The sequence below is a fragment of the Rhamphochromis longiceps genome, linkage group LG3 (genome assembly GCF_057381845.1).
Source record: "Rhamphochromis longiceps isolate RC_006_pf linkage group LG3, R_longiceps_female_GT1.1, whole genome shotgun sequence".
In the NCBI taxonomy this organism is placed as follows: domain Eukaryota; kingdom Metazoa; phylum Chordata; class Actinopteri; order Cichliformes; family Cichlidae; genus Rhamphochromis; species Rhamphochromis longiceps.
The window spans coordinates 22,514,131-22,540,324 of record NC_140559.1 but is presented as its reverse complement, the minus strand read 5'-3'; the positions used below and the strand labels follow the sequence as shown (position 1 = coordinate 22,540,324).

General features: G+C 38.8%; 1 protein-coding gene and 1 pseudogene across 3 annotated transcripts; both read left to right on the top strand.

Annotated features, from left to right (window-relative positions):
• Positions 1-874: 874 nt before the first annotated feature.
• Positions 875-1,106, top strand: LOC146673447 (costars family protein ABRACL pseudogene; annotated as a pseudogene).
• A 4,812-nt stretch (positions 1,107-5,918) lies between these two features.
• LOC146673446 (outer mitochondrial transmembrane helix translocase-like) lies at positions 5,919-23,101 on the top strand. Of its 3 annotated transcripts, none has more exons than XM_085401814.1 (11): positions 5,919-6,077; positions 9,169-9,307; positions 10,432-10,527; positions 10,684-10,804; positions 13,527-13,727; positions 14,840-14,946; positions 15,734-15,823; positions 16,340-16,390; positions 20,975-21,099; positions 21,415-21,539; positions 22,968-23,101. In XM_085401814.1, exons 2-10 carry the CDS (start codon positions 9,185-9,187, stop codon positions 21,536-21,538), a joined length of 1,038 nt encoding a protein of 345 aa, XP_085257940.1. In that variant the 5' UTR covers positions 5,919-6,077; positions 9,169-9,184; the 3' UTR covers position 21,539; positions 22,968-23,101. The 3 variants fall into 3 exon arrangements, with proteins under 3 accessions (XP_085257940.1, XP_085257937.1, XP_085257939.1); XM_085401811.1 differs by having other exon boundaries at positions 5,919-6,081; XM_085401813.1 differs by lacking the exon at positions 22,968-23,101 and having other exon boundaries at positions 5,919-6,081; positions 21,415-21,688.
• Positions 23,102-26,194: the final 3,093 nt, after the last annotated feature.

Sequence of the window (26,194 nt, the reverse complement as noted above, 5' to 3'; positions counted from 1 at the left end):
CTACACCTGTTTGACATGGTGGCCCTGAGAGATGAAATGCACTGCAACGCAAGAAAACATAAGCAAATAGAAAAACAAAAAAAATGCTGCATAAAGACACAAGTGAAGTGATTTAGGGGAGACAATAACGTAGTGGAACAGCTGTGCAAGTGACAAAAAACTGAAACATGTGAAGGAGCAGAGAGGCTCACTGAAAAGAAGCCGGGGATTTGTTTGTGTTGCGAGGGAGAAAAAGATGCCGATAATGTGTTTTCTAAATCTGAGATTCATATGTTTGTTGACCTTTTGCTTTTCTCAGCTTGCAGTGGATTTGGCCTCTCAGGGCCACCATAGTTAAATGCTTTAATCTAATTTAAACATCACAGCACAGGTACTTCTACTACTGGACGTCTAACCATAAGTTATGAATATTACATGCACAAAAATGAATAGTAAAAGCTTCCTATATTTCAAGCAAATGGCGTTTTAGTTTGTGTGTAAAGTACATGTGAGTTGTTCTGAAAATAAAAGTGTGCTGTGAAATAGTTTTGAATTTCTGACCTCGCATATCTGTAGTTATAAATTGTGATTCATGTTAAGAAATTTGGAATCTAAGAAGAAATAAGAAGAAAAAATGTGATAATCTCAAACAGTTTGTTCCTTATGCATCAGAACGATTTTCTTGGATAGTTTGTTGTTATTTGCATTTTTGTTTTCAGAGGTAACACAGTGCAGGTGTCTGCATTTCTAAAGGGAGTTCTCTGAGCGCAGCATAATTTTCCACCGGTGACGATTCATCAGAAAGTCGTCCTTCACGTCATTACAAGCAAAAACAAGTCAAAGTAATCAGCAACAATTAAAATATAAAAAATATATGATTAAAATATAAAATTAAATGTCTCTTGATTTGCTGGTTCTGGGGATCCAGCAACTGGGCAGTGAAAATGCTAAAGGTAAATTTATCACAAAGTTCTGTGTCTTGTTTAATCACGAGCGCTGTGCCAACATCTTATGAAGCGCTGGTGGCCACTCTGACGGCCACTAGGAAGAAGGTGATTGCCTTCCAGGGAGAGCTGGTTCTGCAAAGTGTCCACAACAACGTTGACATCATCCGGCTCCAAGAATGAGAAGCCGGTGCTGGGATAGGACAGCTTTCCTTCACAACACTCAGTTTTAGAACTGAACTCCAATCACCAATCGGATTTGACTTAACAGTACACACCGCCAGACTCAGCTGGCATTTCTGCATAGGATTTTTTTGCTTTTTGCTTTCAGTGTGACAAATTAAGTATTTTATGCTTCAGTGATTTGGATCAGATCAGGAATATAATACTTTTTGCTAATGCATTCACTTGCCTCTACAGTTTATTATCATGACCCCAGACCCCCACAGGACATAACTTACAGCTTTACCACCCTGAGCACACCTAAACTTGTGTGATCCTAAAAGCTAAGCAGGGTTGGGCCTGGTTAGCACTTGGATGGGAATTTGCCTGGGAATACCAGGTGCTGTAAGCTTGGGGTTACTGTAGAGCATGTCGCCTACTTACATGAAGGATATATGTAAATGAGCAATGCTCAACTTCACTTTCAGGACAGCCTGAACACAAAAAGAACTTAATAAATGAACAAAACACTAAAAATTAGAAACATACGCCACTTTTCAAAACACAATACTACATAGATTCAGAAGTCCAAAAAAGACAAAACACTGGGAACAAACCCCAGGATCCGAACGCAGTTGAGCTTCCTCACTTTTGCTCTTTAAATCATTATCAAAGATCCATTTCTTTATTTTTCCATTTTACTTTCATTGGGTTACACGGCACACTGCACTTTCCATGTGAGTCAGTGTCACATGATCCACAGCCACAAAGACAATAGGGCCATGCTGAAATCATGGGATCAGCACCTAAATGTGAAACTGCTGTTTGTTTTTTTTTGTTTTTGTTTTATTTTTCTTCTTTTTTTTTGTAAAATGTTCAATTCAATGTAGTCAATATAATTTTATTTATACAGCACCAAATCACAATAAACAGTTGCCTCAAGGCATTTTATATTGTCAGGTAGACCCTACAATAATCCATAGTGATCCATTACTTGTTATTGTAGTCTGTTACATCACATAACATGTGGGGCTAATATGCTTAAAGTGATCTCATTTGGTTACAGTAATGTCATGAAAACCTGCCATTGTGACAGCCCTAATCGAGCATAGGGTAAAAACATACCCTATGCTCGTAAAAATAGCATAAAAACAGTCTTTTCTCCAGTAACTTCAGTCTTTAGCATGGAAGCCAATCATGTTACATTCATCATGTTCACCTTCTTTTTAAGACAGTAAAAAAAAGGTCAACATGTTATTTCAGGACATTTTTAGATAAGAAAGCAGGACTCATGGTTCACCTTTCTATTCCTGCACAAATGATATTTTTAGAAACTGAAACTGGTTAACTAACTAAACAAAGGTTTCAATGGCACAAGTCAGACATTTAAAGATAATTTTGTTATTTATTTTTCTATTATTTTGTTTTAATGGGGTTCTGTATGGAGTAACATGACACTCATGTCAGTGGCACATAAGTTGATTCTGTTCATCTGGACGTAACGTTTTCTGTGAGAAAAACGTTTCGTCACTCATCCAAGTGACTTCTTCAGTCTGACCTCCCAGCCCATTGTTCCTTCAGTGGGCTGGTTTCAGTCATTATGCAAATGTACTGTTTATAAGATTGGGGAAACCTGCAGTCAGCTGAGACTGAAGAAGTCACTTGGATGAGCGACGAAATGTTTCTCCCACTGAAAACGCCACGTCCAGATGAACAGAATCAACTTTTGGAGATTTACTTACCTGGGTGATTGAGCATGCATCAAGACGTTACAGTTTTTCTTAATTGCTTTGACCTGCCTACAGAGACTGGATCCCCTCAGTTTTCATCATCACTATCTGAGCAGAGCAGGAGACACTTCTTGGAAATGTGTTAACCCTTTCTCATTGGCTTGACAACTTTTCCCCACCTTTTTGCAAAACAATTAATCTCATTCAAGCAGTCCAAACCCCATTGTTTTAGCTGTGGTAACCAAACAGAAATCACCTATTTCTAACTATTAGAAACTACCAAGATCAGTATGAAATAAATAAATCACCTGTTTTTGAAGTCCTTACCACAAACTTTCATTTCGCAATCAGTCTGCAGGCCTTCAAAGATGCCACATCTGTGTAGTTCTTTACCAGCATCAGTTGAGGAGGTCTAAGGTGAGCGATTGAGTATCAAAAGTGGCAATTTCTTATACTGTAATAGATTTTATTTTGGTTTATATGTATTTTTTTGTAATATTTCCAGTGTTTCAATATTCAGTCACAGTTTGAAAAAAAGTCATTGACTCAATAAAATTAGCATCAAACTATTTCTGATTCTGTTTCATATTTTAAATGTTTTGGCATTATTAGAGCCTTTTGCAAAGACAATGTGTCACTTTGAGCATGAGTGCCTCTGTTTAGGCCTTTGTGTTAACTGTTTGGAAAAATGTGGATTTCACAATTGGAAAATTACTTTCTGTTCACCATTTGTGTGACTAACAGTTTCACGTCCAGGTGACTGTTGTTGCAATTTGGTGATATATAGATAAAACTGAATTAAAACGTCTGGTGTACAGCTTACTGAGAGGTCCTCTCATGGGCAGTGTGCAATCACAGAAAATAACAACCTAAATGTTGTTTCACCGTAACCCTCACTGGAGAAAAGGCAGTCTGGAACAATTGTTGAACATTCCTCTAAAATCAGTGCTGTGAGAGTGACTTTACTTTACCAAAAAAGAAAAAAAAAGAAATCAGATGGTGTTTCATTTGAACAGTAAAGTACCACAACAAAGAATAAATATGTAAGAACAAGTATCACTGCTGTGGAGTTTTACATGTTTTCATGATTACACATACAATGGACAAGGTTTCTATAAAAATTACACACAGTCTAAACAAATTACAACATACTAATTATTGGAGCTTAGACAGTCCAGGCCAATATTTTACTCAAATACATCGGACCGTATTTGAGTATTTTGTTATGATCTGTAATCTGAGTTTCTAGTTACAATCTGGATTATTTTATGTTGTAATACAATATACTATGGTCCATATGCTCTAAATTTGTCCTGCTTTCTTAATCTATTGGGTTGTTGTAAAGTGGTGGTAGGTGTCATCAACACGTTCTCATTGACAAAGCGGGTGTGTTAGGCCGCAATGTGGTGGAGCAACAGTTGTTTATCGTTTAGTTATGACATAAAATAGATGTAAACGGAGCTCCACTGGAGGCATTTGTTTTGGAGTTTTCGGTTTGTGTGGAGTAAATAAACGTTTTCCTTTTTTTCTTTTTTACATTCACCTCGTTTTTGCTACCGAAAGGCCTACAGCCAAGCACGAGTCAGAAACTTTACGTCCAGCAGAAGCGACGAAGGACCGAAGATTGCCGCTACACTAATAAATGTTTTATGAAAATCTGACACTTTCAAAACAGAAGAATACATGTTTTATAAAAATCACGTTCTTTGATGATCATATTACATGTGTCACATTTTAAAAGGAATATATACTTGGAAAACTGTTCACAAAACAATTTTAGAGAAAGCAACACGCCTTTACTTTTCCACAGTGCGTGTACGCCTCTACCAGAGTTTTGTGTTTTTTACAATTTTGCAATTTTACAATCTTACAATCAGACACAATAACTCACGATTATCTAAGACCTGCCATCAAATGTCCGTCACTTCTTCACAATCATTTTTTCATTTAATTTTATTTCACACATGGTTCAACAGTGGTTCGTGTCCGCTGCTCTCCTCGGGTTTGCTGGATCAGATCCTAATGCAGAGGCGTCTGAACTGGGGGGTAAAAATGGCTCTTTGGCAGTTTATCAAAAAATATCTTAATGATTTTATTGACGGGTCTGGGAGGAGTTCGAGAGATTGCCATTGTACCCACACTGGCTGATGTGCGAGACGAAACACACTATCGCGTGGACTCTTGCTCCTGTGCGACCGACTCATGCAGAGGTGTGGCGTGTGTAAGTCTACCTGTGCTTCCTATGTTCCTTTTTTCGGATTAAGCAAAAGCAAATAAAACGAAATAATGCTTAACGGGGCGTGCAGCCTCCATCTCCCCCCATCCTGCTCTCTGTTGTTAAGAAGCAGCTGTTTTTAAGAATAACCTTTTCCATATCTAAAAATGGGGCATTTTTTGTCAGAAAAACTGCACTTTTTGTCTAAAGTTAAAAAGGGCGCAAAATAATAAATTCATTTAATAGTTTTCATTTCTATCACACACATTATATTGCATTGCAATATGTTCATGGTAATTGTTTTCGGTCATATGATTATTGATTATTACCGATGGAGAAAGAGCTGAGTCATGATGGACTGAAAGCTGAACTGAAAATCAGCGCAAACAAGTTATTATAGAGGATAAATTTGGACATTAAATTTTTTTGTTTGTTTTTTTTGTTTGTTTGCTTGAGGTTTTTTTTTAACCATTATATAGCTTTCACGGACTCGTGATTTGGTTGGTTTTTCTTTTTTGTTTTTTTTTTCAGTTTTAGGTTCTTTTCCTTCAGCAGATATTTTGTGGTTGGTTTATGTTTATATTCACGTGCTTTCTTAGTTTTTTTACTTACTTAGTTTTACTATTTCTGTCTATTGTTATACTTTGTTTATATTCCTTGATTCGCTTTATTCCTCCCGTGTGTTATGTTGTTGTTGAGTTCGTGTCACTTTGAAAAGTGTTCTTGCGTTTTGTTTCCCTGTTTTATGTTGGTTGTCTGTTGTGCTTTGTATTTAGTTTCACTTTCCTCGTCTCGTTCCTTTGATTCGGTTTAGTTCCCTTGCTGTGTTTTCCCGCTGATAAACGAGCAAAAAAAGTAAACCAGCGAACAGCACGAAAGACAGTCTCCTCCTCTCACCACGAACAGCAAATAAGACGAAAGTTGGCGCTTCCCATGCAGTTTGGCACCACCGCAACTCAGCTGTGTCACCACGTGATTTCTCCTAAAACGATATCTGCTGCTTTACTCTACCTGACTTGTTTGTTGCCGTCTTCATGTTGTCCTTCTGTAGGTGAGATTTATTTTATTTTTTTATAAAACAGAATATATATTTAAATTTTGCTTGAAGAAGTGGTAGCCTATACATTATATTTTTTTATATTGATTCAGTATGTATGAGTATGTGGATAATGGATGCTTGTGTGGCGGGTTTATGAAGCGCAGGTACTCCGAGGTGTGATTCAAAACACACATGTCACGTTGGCTGATTTAAAGTTTTTGTGCGTTTGAGTTTTTTTTTTTCAAAGTCCCTCCTGTCTCATATTCCTACTCACTTTGTTTGTGGATGAGGATAGATAAGGACTTAGGAAAAGAGGAGAACCTGAGAACGACCTTACAGTTTGACTGACAGTTAGTTTGAACTAGGTCTTAGCTTTATGGAATATGTATTTGTAAAAGTTTAACTTTCAGAATAGCAATCTGTCTCTAACAGGGGATGAAATGTTATAAAAATACTTTGTGAATTTGTTGTTTGAAAATAATCGTTAATTACGTGAGGATCGTAAGGACTGAATCTCATGAAGATTTTCCCATAAGTCTGTCCAAATGTTGCATTTTTCCAGCTACAAATGAAGTGTTTCTTCAATCTTTGTTGTCCATTCACATAGTACGATATCGAAGGGCTTGTTATTGTAGTCTGTTACATCACATAACATGTGGGGCTAATATGCTTAAAGTGATCTCATTTGGTTACAGTAATGTCATGAAAACCTGCCATTGTGACAGCCCTAATCGAGCATAGGGTAAAAACATACCCTATGCTCGTAAAAATAGCATAAAAACAGTCTTTTCTCCAGTAACTTCAGTCTTTAGCATGGAAGCCAAATCATGTTACATTCATCATGTTCACCTTCTTTTTAAGACAGTAAAAAAAAGGTCAACATGTTATTTCAGGACATTTTTAGATAAGAAAGCAGGACTCATGGTTCACCTTTCTATTCCTGCACAAATGATATTTTTAGAAACTGAAACTGGTTAACTAACTAAAAAGAAGGTTTCAATGGCACAAGTCAGACATTTAAAGATAATTTTGTTATTTATTTTTCTATTATTTTGTTTTAATGGGGTTCTGTATGGAGTAACATCACACTCATGTCAGTGGCACATAAGTTGATTCTGTTCATCTGGACGTAACGTTTTCTGTGGGAAAAACGTTTCGTCACTCATCCAAGTGACTTCTTCAGTCTGACCTCCCAGCCCATGTTCCTTCAGTGGACTGGTTTCAGTCATTATGCAAATGTACTGTTTATAAGATTGGGGAAACCTGCAGTCAGCTGAGACTGAAGAAGTCACTGATGGATGGAACAGAATCAACTTTTGGAGATTTACTTACCTGGATGATTGAGCATGCATCAAGACGTTACAGTTTTTCTTAACTGCTTTGACCTGCCTACAGAGACTGGATCCCCTCAGTTTTCATCATCACAATCTGAGCAGAGCAGGAGCACGATATCGAAGGGCTGTTGTGTTTTTTTCTTCTTCTTCAAACGATGCCAAAGGAAAAATAGCAGCAACAAAGTGACAAAGACTATTACGGTAATTATTAAAATTACTCGCAACCATGAGCTACTCAGATGTTAGCATTCTGTAATGCCAGAGGTTTAAGTACTTAGTTACTGTATTTAAGGAGAATTTACAAGGACTTCTGGGATGATTTTCATCTCTTAACCCAATTTTGATCTCAGTTGTCATCCTGGTTAATTATGTTTCACTTTCTTTCGAATGTAGGAGGAAGAAGAGATATTTCATTTTTATTATCGTCTGCTCATCTTCAACTTAACGGATTCAAGCTCATGATTAGAACCAAAAGTCAGACTGTTCAGTTAGCTTTGCACAAAAATAGCAGGCGACTTGAGGCAACTGTGACTTGGCGCTATTGTAGTGTTCAAATTTTTCAGAGGGAAATCAGGAGATTGTCTCTCTTTAATAATTGAATCGAATAGAAATGCCCTCCAAGGAGTTAATATGTTAATTAGAGAATTAACTTAAGTTAATATTCAGTTAATATGAGATCCATTTGAGTAAATTCTCATTATTTTTTAGGAACGATTGGTGGGGCTCACTTCTAAACACTCAGTATGAGGAGAGAAGAGTTTTTGGTAATGTCCCCACAGTTTTGAGCCATCCGCTCAAAATCCGATCATCACTATCGATTACACACTTCTTCTGATTGCATCTCTCCTCCTAAAAATTAAAACTCCTTGTAGCATCTATCACAACAAGCACAAGATATGATTTTTCAATTAATGACATTTCCAGTAAATTGTGTGCCATAGACTTTCACATTTGTGCTACTCATTTAAATATTCTCCTCCTGAAAGGGAAACTCCTACAAAAGGATATGTAATTCGACCAGCCTCAAAAATTCTCCTGTTCATAACTTGCTGTCACAAAACTGGAACTGTGTCTCTTTAGTAAATCTAAAAGCTTTTTAATATCAAAACAATTTAAATCTGGACCTAAACATTACTTTAAAATTCAAACCTTTCTAATAAAATATATTTTTCATAGGATATTCTCATTTTAGAAGTCACTGGAGTAAAGATATGGATTTGTATGATATGGATTTTGTAGTCCATGTTTTGCATATTGTAAGTTCAACATAGCCAACATTCAGCATCACATTGTTAGTGATGTTCCAAATTTCAGAGCATTGCTCTTCTCTTTTCTTAGTATCAATCTTCCCATCAGCATGACCTCAGTGACATTTCCATCAAGATCAAGGAAAAGAGGTTAGGAAGAGGAGACAAGAGGGAGGTTTGGAACGCAGCCAGTGTTTTGAAAAATTTGCACTTTGTCAGCTAAACACAGTGTCAAAATGTCAGTATCAAGCATCCCATCCCCAATTCTGAGCGAGCTTTAGATATTTTTGACTTTTTGCATTGTCTCAGTTTCTTCCTGAACTTTCTAAAACTCTAGATGATTGGGCATTTTTTCAGACTTCTGTCCTTCATAAAACATTTGTATTCCGCACAGTAATAACAAGCAGTGAGTGAGAGACTGTTGCAAGGTGGTGAGTTGTTATGCTCCTGCTGTTTGTATTCATCTTCTTGATAGCATTTTATACATTAATCGCTGTGTAAACCTGTTTGTGTCTCAGAATCTGTGACGTGACAATGGGACTGAGCTTTGTGCGAGCTGGAGGCATCGCTCTTTTTCTCGGCCTAGGCCAAGGTCTAGGCCAGGGTCTAGGCGTAGGCCTAGGCCTAAGCCTAGGCATCATATACCAGTTATACCAGGTAAGGAATCAGCAGGAGAAGCCTCACAGGCAGGTGGGAGGGGAATCAAGATTTATTGCAACAGGTTTTGTCTTCAGATGTTTGTTTTTTTTTTGTCTCACCTTAATGTGGATTAATTCTGATTCTTTCTCATGTTTAATCTCAGATTTGCTGATGTGCAGATATTACCTGATAATTTCAGAGAATATATTAATTTTGCCTTTCTTTTCATGTGTAAAGGTAATGACATTTTTAGAATTATACTTTAAAAACATCCCGATTAATAACTATACAAAACAAGCTTTTGTGCAAACAAGAAAGAAGACAAGAGATTAATGATATAATTTTCCACAGTCAGCAGATGCACATAAAAATCAGTCTGAGCACAAACACCCAAACTGAATGGATTGAAGCTGCTCATAATCAGATCTGCTAGGCAGGTTTTACAGTAGGATGAACATTTCTAACAGCATGTAACCAAAAATCTGTAGGTTCCCGAAATCTGTTTCATCTCCTTTTCCTAACCTTTTTTTCTTTCACCTCGATGAACGCATCAGATGTAAAGGAAGAGGGTAGGAGAATTTGTGAGGACGTAGGCAGTGAGTCCTGCACTGAGAGTTTGTCGGATTGATGCTATGACTGTAGTGATGTGGACACTGTACTGGTCCGTATGGTGAAAAGAGAGCTGAGCGTAAAAGCAGAATTTTCAGTTTACTGGCTGATCTACGTCCCTACCTTCACCTATGGTGACGAGCTTTGGATAGTGACCAAAAGAATGAAATTGCAGATAAAAGCAGCAACAATGAGCTTTCTCCGAAGGCTGGCTGGCCTCTCCGTTAGAGATGGGGTGAGGAGTTCGGCCATCCGGGAGAAGCTTATTGCTTATTCTCGACTATAATTCTGTCTTTTCTTTATGGTCACATTTTAACTATCATCCTATAGACTATGGCACAACTGCTCTTCCAGCTACTTTTCTTTCCAAGCTTCTTAGATTGCCATGACCCAGATGACAGAGAACCTACACATACATCTTTCATCCTGAATATTTTATTTGAGAAAACTGTCTCCTGCTGATGAGGACAGTATGATCCTGACATAGAGCACAGGCTGAGCCTTTGATTTGTTTCTGCTTTTGTGTTTTTCAGACAACGAGGACAGGTCAAAATAAATCTAAAAATGTTAAACTCTCTGTGTATGAACAGCGCATTGTCACTCACCGGGTTGACCCGCGGACCATGCAGGTAATGCCACTTTACATGTTGTTTAAACTGAAGCTGTAAATATAAACCACAAAGAACTGACACCACCCAGTACTGACAGAAACAGGAAGTGTGGGGTTTATCTTCGTGCATCAGCACTAGCAGGCAATATCCATCCAGATTTCTTCCTGTGTGCAGATCACATGGAGGGATATCGCAGGTCTGGAGGAGGTGATCAACGAGCTCAAGGAGAAAATGATCGTCCCCGTTCAGAAAAGACATCTGTTCAGGAAATCCCGGCTGCTGCAGCCGCCCAAAGGTCAGCAATTATTCACTTTTTTGTTGTCGTTCAGGATCCCCATTAGCATCAGCCTTTGCCTTAATTATTCTTAGATGGGATAGAAAATTGCCTTAATCAGGACACCCACAGAAACTTTAATCAAAATCTACAAAGGATGCACAGCTTTTAACCATTACATTACATCTGTATTAGATATAATCGATCAACAATAACCATTTCTTGTTTGCTGTAATTTCTATTTTGATTATATATATATACCATTTAAATTCTTTTACTTTAGTCTGTTTGTAATTGGTTGATTCTCTGTATGCGTGTCCAGAGAAATGGAAGTGTTTGTCACTGTTTATTTAAAGCATACAGGTTGTGAATGAGTTTTCAGTTTCCGACAGAGTTTAATGCACCTTAATAGTTAATAGTTTAATTATTTATATAGCACATTTAATTACAACAGGAGCGTTGACCAAAGTGCTGTACAAGAATACAACATGCATAATAAAACAACTTAGAGTATTAAAAGCAAACAACAAATATGAATTAACAAATAACTCTCATGCTGTATTAAAAGCCAGTAAATAAAAATGCGTTTTAAGATAAGATTTAAAAAGATTGACAGTATGAGCCTGTCTGATGTGTACGGGTAAATTATTCCACAGCTTAGGCGCTACGATTGCAAATGCTCGATCACCTCTATGAACCAGCCTCGACCTTGGTACAGCTAAAAGCAAAAGATCACTTGATCTAAGAGATCTAAGGGGGGTATAAGTCTGCAAGAGGTCAGACAAATACCCGGGAGCCTGTCCATTCAGGGCTTTGTAAGTTAACAATAAAATTTTAAAATTAATTCTGAAGCGGACAGGGAGCCAATGAAGGGAGGCAAGTACCGGGGAAATGTGTTCACATCTTTTAGTACGTGTCAGAAGACGAGCTGCAGCATTCTGGACCAACTGCAGCCTTGCCAGGCAGGTCTGGCTGACTCCAGCATATAAGGAGTTACAATAGTCCAGCTGGGATATAATGAAAGCATGAATCGCTCGTTCAAAGTTTTTAAAAGATAAAAATGATCTCACCTTAGATAAAAGCCTCAGTTTGAAGAAAGACCGCTGTACGACTGAGCTAATTTGTTTTTCAAAGGTGAAATTGCTGTCAAATATAACCCCCAAATTTTTGGCATGTGATTTGACAAAAGGCTCAAGACTGTGCAGGTTAAAATTAGAAGTGTTGGGATTGCCGCTTGGTTTTGCTATTGTTTGCTTGTGTGTATTGATTGTGAAAGTATTTGTTTAACAAATAATTAAACTTTCTTTAGTACTCTGGTAACTATAATTGATAGTTTCATTTTATCATAGCTTAGCAAATTAGTGTGTCTTGCATTTTGTGTGTTTGCTGTGTACAACTCTTAATACTGTAGGTGCTCTGAAAAAACTACTTGACTCCCTGATATATGCAGTAAAGGACTAGGGCTCCTGAATGCAGCGTAATCTGTAATAAGAGAACCAGAAGTAAGTTTGGCTAAGAACCCTGGGTGTGTGAATAAGACACAAACATAAACGTATTTATTATAGTGGTGTGGACTTTGTCACTTTGTTAAGGCATAAGTTCAGACAGAGGGAAAAAAAAAACTATTAAAAACAACAAAAACATAATAATAATAATAATAATAATAATAATAATAATAATAATAACAATAATAATAATAATAATAATAATAATAATAATAATAATAATAATAATAACGGTTTTCTCAATTGCTTAAACACTACAACCAATCTTGTGAACCCAAATTTCAAAACCTTAATGCCACTTCCCAAAAAGCACAGCCATTTCCCTGAACTATAAACACTATGCCGCTGCTTTACCACATGAGTCAGATATGGTGAACTGTTACTGTAAAACTCTACACACATATTCGTACATTTGTCAGTGCTGACACCATGTTGTCACTTAGAAAGCAGTCAGTAATGTTAACTCAAATCAGCACAGCTTTAGCTCAGTTACTACACAATTACGAAGTCAAAATGTATCACACACCAATCAGAAACTTTGATGGACAAAAGGGCCAAAGTCAGCTCATTCAGGTTTGAAACAATGGATCCAAAGACATGCAAAGGAAGAGGTTGAGGAGGAGGAGGTGGAGGAGTGGAAGGAGAAGGAGGTCTAGGACACCAGGGAGAAGGAGGTGGATGAACATAATTTCATGTTTTTCTGTGTTTTATCCTCAGTTACTTTGACACAAAGGCTTCTGCTGTGATTCTCACACCCCTGATGAAAACTCACAAGTGCCAGCTTTCTTCTTATATAAAAAAAAAAGATATTTCTTAAATCTGTATCTGTAACTTATTGTTAAATAGTCTAGTCTGTTACTGTCTTGGAGCAACTGCAACCCACATATTTTCCTTAGGGATTAATAAAGTATTCTGATTCTGATATGTACTAATAAATGATCAGAATTATAATATCTCTCACTGTCTGAGTCAACCTGAAATGAATTGAATCTAATCAAACTGAATCAGGAAATGGGAAAAATCGGGACCTTGTGAATCGAAATCAAATCAGTCATAGAAATCAGAGCTGATATGAGATATATCAGAGCCCTATGTGTCCACAGTGTGTGTGAGAGAGATGAGCTATTGCCATCGATGCGACATTTGAGTCCGTAGGCGAGCAACAAGCTGTTACTTTCATGGTAGTTTGATTTCTAGCAATCGGCAAAATAATACAAAATCCCACTGTCTTCACACAGGTGTGCTGCTGTATGGACCCCCAGGATGTGGTAAGACACTCATCGCCAAGGCAACAGCAAAAGAGGCGGGCTTTGCTTTCATCAACTTGAAGCCGAGCACGCTGACAGATAAATGGTACGGAGAGTCCCAGAAACTGACTGCTGCTGTGTTCTCACTGGCCTCCAAACTGGGCCCAACAATCATCTTCATCGACGAGATAGGTGAGAAAGACACACACACAGATGCGCGCACACACATACACACATACAGTTTATCTCTCTCTGATAAAGTGGAAATCATTTTGACAAATTAAGTTTGAAAAATAGTTTTTTTTTTTTGTTAAACTGTGTGTTTTGCTTACAATGCCCACTTCATGTCATGAATCGACTGTGTAGTGCAGGAAGGAAAGGATCCAAATGCAGGCCCGTAGGCAGGATGTTAAGTCAAAAATTTATTGTATACAGTTTTATTAGCTGAAACGAAAATAACCCATCCTTCAAATCCAGGGAAATGAAGGACGCATTTGGAGCGGCCTTTGAATTGGGACAGGCTTCATCGCTGGCTGTGAAGTAATCAGCCTTCAAATGCGGCCTCGGGAGGATGTGGCCTAGGTTTTGGGACACAGCTACAGGGACAAAGGGCCTTCACAATAAAACAGGAAATAGAGGAACATGATGGAGAGGAGAGGCAGACGAGAGGGAGCGATGGGACACGAGCGAGAGGAGACATGACGGGAAACATAGAATGGAACACAAGGAAGGAAACAAGTTGCTCCTAGAGAGGCTCACACAACATATATAAAGACAGACAGAGATGGAGAGCGGCACAGAGGGCAAAGACAAATAAATAAATAATATATAATGAAGGAGCTAAACAGAAAAACCTTGGCAATATAGGAATTAACTCAAGACTAACTAAAGAAACTTAACCATAAACTATAACACAAAATAACACGAAAATACAAAAACACAAAACACTGGTTCAAATGAGCCAGGACCATGACACTGTAGGATTATACAATTTAATTGGGAAGGGAAAGAAAACAAAATTCACTTGACTACAACCTGCTAACATTTAGTGGCGATATTTTCCATGTACTACCTTAAAATTTAGAATTTTCTTAAACATAAATTAAACATGTAAAGAAACTGATTCTGCTTTCAGTGAATTTGGTCTGCACAAATGGTTCAAAGAGAGATGTGAATGTATTTTAATATTTGGTCTTAACTGTATACATTTTGACAAATACCATAGAAGCAAAAAAAGAGGCAAAACATTTTCAAACAATGAAATCATAACTGAGATGATAAAACTATTCTGTGTGTTTGAACAGATTCCTTTCTGAGGAGTCGATCCAGCAGAGATCATGAAGTCACAGCTATGATGAAGGCTCAGTTTATGAGTTTGTGGGATGGACTCGAAACAGACCACCAGTGCCAGGTATAACTTAGGTTCAATATGGAGTCTTGAGAGATTCACTGAGCTGTGGATGTATTATGGAGGGGAATTCGTCTCAAAGGGTTGCAAATGCATACAGGGTGATCCGCAAGCATAAATTGATTCACAAATGTTTACAGGAATTTCTGTGTAACGTTTGAGGACTCACTTCCATAGGCCATAAAGCAAAACTGTAGTTTTTAACCATTTTTGCTCCTAGTTCAGTTAAATTTGCATCAACATTTTGCAGTCTCAGAATAAGATGTTTGCTTTCATGCCAACGGCGTGTACGAGTAAATGATTTGTGTTTTATGTTTACATCTTTTGAGAGAATCAATCCATTTACCTGCTCTTTAATCGTTTGCTCTTTTAACAGTTTGGAGGTTGTTAAAATAGTTTTATGAGCTTTAAGCTGAGATTCTGGCAAAATACATTAATATTTAAAAATTGATTTAAGGATTTAATGAATCAGTATTGGATTATTCAAATTAAAATCAATTATCCATCCATCTATTTGCTTCCACTTATATTTTTCATGGTTGCGGGGGGCTTTGGAGCCTATCCCAGATGTCAGCTGACTCCACACAGAAAGACCCTAAAGACCTAAAATCGATTAGAATTGGGATTTTTTTTTTAAAACCACCCCTATTTGCAACCCTTTTGAACCCAATTTCTCTCCATAATCTATGCAATATATGTGAATCCTGAACATAAACGATCAGATGATCAATAAAATGTTTCTTCGCAGTTTGGTCTGTATGTAAATCTGATTAAAAGTTTACTTTGTCAGGTGATCATTATGGGAGCCACCAATCGTCCTGAGGACATAGACCCTGCCATCTTGAGGAGGATGCCCACCAAGATCCACATCAAACTGCCTGTATGTCCTTTTCAAAATAAGTCTGACTGTTTTTTAAAAACAAACAAACAAACCAACAAACAAAAAGCATACTGAACGCAGCAGTGTACCCTCTGCATTGGTCGGTTTGCGTGCCGTGGCAACATCATCACACATTCATTTCTATTTATCCTGTTAAGGCTGGATGCTGCGGTATTCTCCTGAATGGCAGGTGTCACTACTCAGATAATAACACCATATTAGAAGGAATGAAGCAGTGAAGACGTCAAACCTAAAGAAAAGCATCCCAAGAAGTCTTGTGTTTCTCTAATGATACATCATTAAAATGCAGCAAAAACTGACAAAGCTCTAACACTCATGTCTTCATCTGCGGTGGTGTGCTAGGTTACAAAAACAGAGTGGTGCATGACCAGCCGAAGTGACACCGTAAAGGCGGCATGCACCAGCATATGAGACATAGTCTATGGCGCACACCACCGTCAGACAGGGGTGTGTGGTGAGGATAAAACTAGACTGACAGTGTGTTTGTTTCTGCAGAACATTGAGCAGCGCAAGCAGATACTCAGACTGATCCTGGAGAATGAAACGGTAAGTTCACAGCAAAAGGGAAAAAGTCATGTGACTGAGATATTAATCCTTATGATCTTACATTATTTTACCAACATGGTTCTTCTTCTGCTCTTTTAATGTAGTTAGTACATGAAGCCAAAGAAACATTAAATCCACAATAATAAAAATGAGTGAAGAAAAGGAAAGCTTTAGTGAAGGTTACAAATGATCTTCTTATGGCCTCTGACAGTGGACTCATCTCTGTGCTTGTCCTGCTAGACCTCAGTGCAGCGTTAGATACTGTTGACCATAATATCCTATTAGAGCAATTAGAAAATGCTGTAGGCATTACAGGTACTGTAATGTATCATATCTATCTAATAGACTCCAATTTGTGCATGTAAATGGAGAGTCCTCTTCACACACTGAGGTTAATTATGGAGTTCCACAGGGTTCAGTGCTAGGACCAATTCTGTTTACATTATACATGCTTCCCTTAGGCAGCATCATCAGAAGACATAGCATACATTTTCACTGCCATGCAGATGACACCCAGGTCTGTCTATCTATGAAGCGAGATAACACACACCAATTAGTTAAAACTGCTGGAATGTCTTAAAGACATAAAGACCTGGATGGCCTTTAATTTCCTGGCAGAGCCTTCAGTTTTCAGACCCCTTTTCTATTAAACCAGCTTCCAGTTTGGATTTGGGAGACAGACACGATCTCTACTTTTAAGATTAGGCTTCAAACGTTTCTTTTTGCTAAAGCATATAGTTAGGGCTGGACCAGGTGACCCTGAATCCTCCCTTAGTTATGCTGCAGTAGGTGTAGGCTGCTGGGGGGTTCCCATGATACATTGAGTAATTCTTCTTCTTCTTCTCACTTAATATGAGAAAATAGGGGTGGGCCTAAAGTCAACACACCTGTATTAAATGAATTAGTTCATTACCAGGCCTCTGGAGAACTTCAAGACATGTTAAGGAGGTCATTTATCGATTTAAATCAGCTGTGTTAGATTAAGGACACATCTAAAACCTGCAGGACACTAGGGCTGTGTGCCAATTAAGAGACTGCACGCTTGAAGTACGCATTTTAAGTGCGGTTACGTCTCCACCACGCGACGACGGCTGTCCCAATTCGAAGTGTGCTTCAAATGCATACTCCAAATGCGCCGTCGATTTCCCCAAATATCAAGCGTGGTCCGGTGCACGCTTCGTGGTCCCATATATCCCACAATTCATAGCGCGGCGGTGGGTGTGGATAATTTTGCCGCAAAATACGGCAGAAGGGAGCAGCCGAAGAGGGGTTTTTTTTTCCAAACTTTATTGAAATCATAAAGCGAACAGTCAGTCATTCCAGTTCAGTTTGTACAGTAGACATACAAATAAGAGTAACAATATACAGTACAATGAAATAAGAAGGATGAATAAATAAAGGCAAAAAAAAGAAAAAAAGAGGGGGAATGTGACAGACTTCATAACAACTTTGTATTTGAAAGTTGTGACAGCTCAGTCGTTAAACATTTCTGAATGAATTTCAATCAATGATAAACCTTTTTTATTGGAAGTCAATTTAAGAGAGTTTAAGTAATGTTCAATTTCAATCAAAAGCAAATTAAATGATGGGGTTGAGTTTTGAAATTTACATTTATGTACACTCAACAAAAATATAAACGCAACACTTTTGTTTTTGCTCCCATTCCCCATGGGATGGACGTAGAGACCTAAAATTCATTCCAGATACACAATATAACCATCCCTCCCAAACAGTGGTCACAAATCAGTCCAAATGTGTGGTAGTGGGCACATCTGCTATATTGAGATAATCCATCCCACCTCACAGGTGTGCCACATCACGATGCTGATCTGACATCATGAGTAGTGCACAGGTGTACCTCAGACTGCCCACAACAAAAGGCCACCCTGGAATGTGCAGTTTTTTGCGCTATTGGGGGTCTGGGGACCCAGAACCGGTCAGTATCTGGTGTGACCACCATTTGCCTCATGCAGTGCAACACATCGTCGCATGGAGTCTATCAGATTGTCAATTGTAGCCTGTGGAATGTTGGTCCACTCCACTTCAATGGCTGTGCGAGGTTGTTGGATATTCGTGGGAACTGGTACACGCTGTCGTATACGCCGGTCAAGCACATCCCGAACATGCTCAATGGGTGACATGTCCGGTGAGTATGCTGGCCATGCAAGGACTGGGACATTCTCAGCTGCCATCTGCCCTGAACAATGTGAACCATGATTCATCCGTGAAGCGCACACCTCTCCAACGTGCCAGACGCCATCGAATGTGAGCATTTGCCCACACAAGTCTGTTACGGCGACGAGCTGGAGTCAGGTCAAGACCCCGATGAGGACGACGGGCATGCAGTTTGAGCGTCCCTGAGACGGTTTCTGACAGTTTTTGCAGAAATTGTTTGGTTGTGCAAACCAATTGTTCCGGGTGGCTGGTCTCAGACGATCTTGGAGGTGAACCTGCTGGATGTGGAGGTCCTGGGTTGGTGTGGTTACACGAGGTCTGCGGTTGTGAGGCCGGTTGGATGTGCTGCCATATTCTCTGAAACGCCTGTGGAGACGGCTTATGGTTGAGAAATGAACATTCAATGCACGGGCGACACATCTGGTTGACATTCCTGCTGTCAGCATGCCAGTTGCACGCTCCCTCATTGCTTGTGGCATCTGTGGCATTTTGCTGTGAGACAAAACTGCACATTCCAGGGTGGCCTTTTGTTGTGGGCAGTCTGAGGTACACCTGTGCACTACTCATGATGTCAGATCAGCATCCTGATGTGGCACACCTGTGAGGTGGGATGGATTATCTCAATATGGCAGATGTGCCCACTACCACACATTTGGACTGATTTGTGACCACTGTTTGGGAGGGATGGTTATATTGTGTATCTGGAATGAATTTTAGGTCTCTACGTCCATCCCATGGGGAATGGGAGCAAAAACAAAAGTGTTGCGTTTATATTTTTGTTGAGTGTATATGGAATTTCCCTATGGAGCGGCCGAAGAGTGAACTGTCAAAAGTACTGAATATGACGTCACTTATTTATGTGCGAATGTGTAATAATTAAAGTCAGTCATATATATATATATATATATATCATAATAATCTGACAATACTATAATATTGGCGATATTATATTTACATTACCACAGTGAGATGACTTTAGTCTCATGAACAACATTAACTAATTGTTATTTACTAACTAATCTTAAATGACTGTTCAGTACAGACATGAAGCCCAACAATCATGTTTTACAGTCCTGTGGTCTCAGCCTCAGATACTCAACTAATCAAAGTGATGTCATGACAAAAATGAATGACCAACAAAACATTTTTCTCCTTCATTTCTGTCAAACAAAGCTGTATGTAACGTGTCTCGCGGTTAGTATCATGGTTGCTAGGCAACCTGAACAGCACGACGAAGCGTATACCGTCCCATTTCACAAGCCTCTCACTTCCGCACTTCTCGTACTTATAGTACGCACCGTACGTAGTACGCGTAGTGCGCGTACTTCAAGCGTGCAGTCTCTTAACTGGGACACAGCCTAGGTCTACGGGCCTGAAGTTCTCTCACCCATGGTTTAATAGAAGACACTACATTGAATCATTAGTTGTTATTAATCTCGGGGTCTCTTTCACAGCATGTTTTTGTCTTGTCTGGCGCTGTATGAACGAAACTGAATTGAACTGGAAAAAAATGTTTTGAGAGAGGCAATGAGGGGGAAATGAGAAGGAGTCAGGAAATGTAAGGGAAAATGGACTAGAAAAGGGTATGACGGAGGAAAGGGGTAAGGAACAAACAGTGGATGAGAACATTGGAAAAAGAAGCTAGGGAAAGAAGATGAATAACATGTAGTATTAGTCTTTTATTTATCCAGGTAAAAATCTCAATTCGAAGAGAGACCTGGCATCATGGCAGCAAAAGTCAATAATACATGTACCACATAAAAATAAAAATAAAATACAATATCAAGTAAAAAACGTGTAAAAAAAAAACATACAATAACAGATGAATTAAGAGTGGCATTAAAAAAAATTACGCTGACTAAAAGAGTTGTTCTCTCTTTCTTTTACTGAAGGTAACCATTTCTGACAATTTCAGTTCCTTTTGCAGATTATTCCAGGAGACAGAGGCGGCGTATTTCAAAGCCTAACTCCTAATTGTGTTTTGATTTGTGGGACAATCAATTGTATGATATTGTGAGAACAAGGGCTGTATTGTTATGATTTTTATGCATATAAACACATAAATAAGAGGGAGAGATTTATAGATAAAGACCAACCAATGGGAAAGTCTGCGAATATAAGAGAAGGACATGTAGCAGCAGCATACACAGAACAATAATGTAGACGATTTCCATAACCCCTTTAGTTAGTGGGCTGGTGCATCCAGAAAAAGCAGCTCACCATAATCCAATAAAGGTAAAAAAGTTGCACGAATCAAGTGTTTCTCACCTGGAGGCACACACAGGATTGATTTCTAAACTTGGTTTTAGTTTCAACTTAGACACAAGCCTTTGAATGTGAGTTTTAAATGGTAAATTCTGATTTACAATAATACCTAGATTCATTGATAGATTGATTCTGCCTCTGTAGGTGGATCCACTGACTAACCTCAGCCACATCGCCAGGGAAACTGAGGGTTTCTCAGGAAGTGACCTCAAAGAGATTTGTCGTGAGGCAGCACTGCTGTGTGTCCGAGAAATCATGGATTCTGACACGTAGGTGTTTGGTATTTCCAGGTCAGAGTGGGTAGAGTGTCAGGACGTTTCATGTTTTAAAATGGACATATTGATAAAAGTCAATATTTTGACAAATAGGTATTATCAATTACTAATAAAATAAATATTCTGATGATATTCACTTTTTCATGCTAATTAGGACAAATACAACACACCTGAAAATCATCTTTTTTTCCTTTTCACTCTCTCAGTGTGCAGGCATTTTTTATGATTGAACTGAGTGATGCAGAGCTGCTCTTATAAAGTTCAGAAGTTCACTTGGTGTTTGCTAAATGTCTGACTTCTTTCTCTCAGCCTTTCAGATGACTGCATCCGTCCAATTAGTCAGGATGACCTCCAGAAGGCCACAACAAAGATGAAGGAGTCCAAGAGTCCGGGTGGCCTGACACTGGATGAGGCATTGTCATACTATTCATAATGTAATAACTGAAACAACACATAGAAATGAATAAATAAACAAGGGGAACCTAGACTATATAGCTGCTCTTGCAAAAGTAAAATGTGTTTGGAACCACAGCATTCAGATCCCAATTCTGATTCCAAAAGCTTCCAGACAGGAGAGGGTTTAGCAGCCCTTTCCTTTGTAGGCAGTGCCTAGCTAGTGTCATTCAACCTGACCTGCAAGTCTGGAAAATCAACCCAGTCAGCTCAAGAACTGGTTAGCAGAAATCTAATCATTGACACATGAACACAAATTTTCCAGGTCAGTCAGCATGAATTTGTGAGCAATATATTTCAATAGGAAGAACGCACAGTGTGTACCTAACATTTCTTGACTTTTGCTTAATACTGCATATATACTTATATATATAAATATATAAGATGGGGCGCACCATAATGGAGGGCCAGGAGTGACAAAATAAATAATTAATTAAATGTTTCATTAATTAATTATAATTTGATTTAATTAATGACACATTTAATTTATTAATTAATTATTTAATTAATAAATTATTAACACATTTGACACTAATGACGTCAGACTTTAAGACCACATTGTTTTAGCCGAGAATGTAGTGGCGTAGTCTTCACATGTCAGGTTGTCAACAGTTTGTTTGCTCCGATGTTTTTAGCAATGTTGCTAGCTTCGCTAACAGTCAGCTGACAGAGTGTACCGAGCCCACAGCCCCAAATTTCCGCCTGGTCACATGTCTGTGTTTCTGTGACATAAATAACGAGCTGACAATTTCCTCATGACACCGGCGATCAGCTCGACGACCCTCAGTTTACCTGCATACATCCTGTTCACCTATCAGCTGTTTAACACCTGCTGCTAATTCAGAAATCAAGGCCACATGACCTGGTGATAGTCACAGTTTAACGTGGGCAGCTGCAGCTCGATATACTGTAATGTTGGTGCAATATTGTGCACAAAATATATAAATGTCATTTGTTTTCTGAGCGCAGAGCTGCTGGAGGTTGTGTTTCCTTCAGAGTGATTGATCAGGGTTAAAGATGACAAACAGGATTTAGAAGGAGGAGATGGACATTTAGAAAACTACAGAGCACTTTATAAGCGAAACCACTTTATCAGCGGCTGATGTCCAATCACCGGCACACAGGTTTAAAACCTCTGCTGAGTTTCAGCTCTCAGTGGTTAAACACTGGACTTTATTCACTCAGGTTCTGTCTGTCAGGTCACGTTTACTTCACTGTTTTATTTATAACTGAGCAAATTTGTTTTCATAACTGCATAGTTTTACTGAAGTTTAATGTCTCACTGGAGCACATGCTAGACTGAACCATTTACTTTTCTTTATTAAAACATGTTCATTTATGCTGGATTTCTTTTTAAACTGTGAATTTTGAATTTAAATTAACATTAAAAATCTTTTTTTATATACAAGGAGGAAAGAGAAAGTGCGATTCCACTGAGAGGATCAGCATCTGAACCAGCATGTTGATCATGAAGACTCCAGCCTGTACATAAATGATTAAATCATCTCTTTTTAATATTTATTCAACTGTATTCTAAGCACCAGCTCTCTGTTAGAATTTTTGGAGTTTACTCAAAAATAAAATCAGAGTAACATTTGATTTGTGTGGAGTGGATTTATTTATTTGGTCCTTTAATTGTAAAACACTTGCTACAGACTATGAAACACATCACAGACTTCTGGATCTTAAAAGAAAACTAATACTGCTCTTGAATGAGACTAGCAGAAACAGCATTAGTGAAGGTTGATCTTATGGCCTCTGACAGTGGACTCATCTCTGCTTGTCCTGATAGACAGTGCAGCGAACAATACTGTTGACCATAATATTTTATTAAAGTGATTACATGCTATAGGTATAACAGGTACTGTGCTGCAGTTGTTTATATTATTGTCTCGTATCAAATGGAAAAACCCTCTTTTCCACTTCATACGAGACCAATTGAACAATCAAACAATTGATTGTGACATGAGCTACGCTACATTAGTTTGACTTCCTTGTTGTCCATTGGAAAGCCACAGCAAAATATGGAGTGTGTCCTCAGCGGCCAGAACAAGAACATCACATCAAGAAGGCCCTGAGTAAATGTGGTTATCCCAGCTGGACTTTAGTCAAAGCTTTGATATTTGTGAAAGGCAAGAAGAGCTAACATATCAGGCCAGGACTCTGCAGTCTATTTTCACCTACAGGCCAGTGGACACTCTTTCAGTGATGAGGATGTTCACATCTTGGACAGGGAGGAACGCTGGTTTGAGCGCGGAGTCAAGGAGGCCATTTACATGAAAAGGGAAAGACCATCTCTCAATCGAGGAGGGGGCCTAAGGGGACATCTGTCACCATCTTACAATGCTGTGATTGCAGCCATTCCCCAACTCTCTGTGAATGGTACTCATGGGCATTGATCAATGAGCTTTGATCAGTGGTTGTTGATCAATGGTCATGAGAATTTGTATATTAATAATCAAGGAAATGACCTCCCAGCCCATTGTTCCTTCAGTGGGCTGGTTTCAGTCATTGTGCAAATGTACTGTTTATAAGAGTGGGGAAACCTCCAGTCAGCTGAGACTGAAGAAGTCACTTGGATTAGTGACAAAAAATTTCTCCCACTGAAAACGCTACATCCAGATGAAGAGAATCAACTTTTTGAGGAGCGGCTGTTTGGTTTCTCCAAGGTAGAGGTCTGAGCATTCCTCGCCACACTGTACAGCACATACTACGTTGTTAAGTTTGTGTTTGGGAGTTTTGCCCTTAGAACAAACCAGTTTTTGTGTGAGTGTGTGGCTGAATCTCAAGTACACTGGGATGTTGGAGAAGATTTCTCTGATAAACCTGCTACATAATGGATGATAATATTGTTCCATTTGTCCTTGTGTTTCTCCTTAGTTGATGTCTGACCTTCTTTTCTGTGTATCTTTGCTGATTTTGCCGTTTTTTTCTCTTCATATGTTTATGTTTGTGATAAATTTCATTTTAACTTTAGTTCAGAAAGCCCTCAACAATTTTACTTTAGTGCAAATGAAACAAAAAAAACAACCCAGTGTTCCTACACTCACAAAAACTTTGAGTCTTTCAGCCCTGAGGTGCACAACACAGCCTCCTCACTTACTCCTACATCTGAACTTATCAACTGAGCTTTAATGTTCACTCACAGTGACCGCTGTGTTTTATAAGTCATCCAGCAGGTGGAAGCACAGGAGCTTCCAGCATCACATGATGTTGGAAATGTCTCAGGAGGTCTAGATTAAAGGCTTGGTGACAATGGAGTGTTAAAAGCTGTGCTGTTGTTGTTAATACTTGAAGTCACATGAGGCTGGTGCTTTCATCGTCTTAATCACAGAAGAAAAAAAATACTGAGGTTTCAGAAAAGCTGATCGCGGCCACGCAGGTATGTCCGCTTCATTTATACGAAAGCAACAGCGATATTCCACCACTGTTTCACCATAAATAAATAACATCAATGTAACTAAAGATAATGCAGCACTTGATCCTTGTATTGATTTCACACAGATACATACAGGTCATTTCCTAAAAAAGGGAAATGTACTATTAACATCCTATTACATGTATGTGATTATTACAGATGTAATTCATATTTCAGAGTAGCAATTGCAAATTACTTCGTGTAATCAAGATGGGAGACCACGGCTATAAAAGCGAAGGTGGATTTGGGAAGCCTGTCGCAGCCATGTCCTGTCCGTTTACGCGAGCCACCCATTGCGGAAGGTGCAAGATTGATAAGGAGAGTCCTCAGAATCCAGCGTATATTGCGGGATAGACAGGATCCTGTAGCTCAGCGCGACAGTGTGCTCATAGAGAGATATCATTTTCCCGTGAGGGTATTATTCACTTAACCAACTTGTTGACGAGGGGGTGCAGGACAACCACCTGTCTTTTTTTGCTCTGCCCTTTTCTTGGTTGCTGTTATAAACAAACAAACAGATTATTTCAGGGTCTCTTTCCAAGAGACGAAAAGCAATATAAGTGATAAATATTACCATTCTGTAGAATATTCCTATATATCACTTTTACTTGTTCCCATGTTCTAGTGGGTCCTGTTGTGGCTGTAATGTGAAAGGGGATATAATATAATATAATATAATATAATATAATATAATATAATATAATATAATATAATATAATAAATCTACCCTACCGCCTACTGGTGTTGGCCAGAGGGGCCGATGGTGCGATATGGCAGCCTCGCTTCTGTCAGTCTGTCCCAGGGCAGCTGTGGCTACAACCGTAGCTGCCTCCACCAGTGTGTGAATGTGAGAGTGACTGAATAGTGGCATTGTAAAGCGCTTTGGGTGCCTTGAAAAGCGCTATATAAATCCAATCCATTATTATTGTTATTATTGAATTACTTACGAGTTTAATTTGTCAGCAACTTTCTGCCAGCCCTCTCTCCTTGCTTTTGCAGCCTTTGCAGTGTTCCCTTGCGTTCTGATTAAACTCTGAAACTCCTGAAATCCCTCACTCAAGAGTTCTTGCTCTGCTGCCGAAAAATACCGAGCGCGCTCCTTCGACATTTTCGCCGACCAATCAGAGGGTTGCCGATCAATGTTTCTACTATCGATGCATAGCCCCTTTTACGACACCCAGTGATCTCACATTACTGCGTCCAGCTGTACTAATCGTC

Bases quoted from the DNA above. Each gene is read 5' to 3' on its own strand.
- LOC146673446 (XM_085401811.1), top strand. The intron at 9,308-10,431 runs GTAAGGAATCAG...TGTGTTTTTCAG, and splicing joins TCATATACCAGTTATACCAG to ACAACGAGGACAGGTCAAAA. The intron at 21,100-21,414 runs GTAGGTGTTTGG...TCTTTCTCTCAG, and splicing joins GAAATCATGGATTCTGACAC to CCTTTCAGATGACTGCATCC.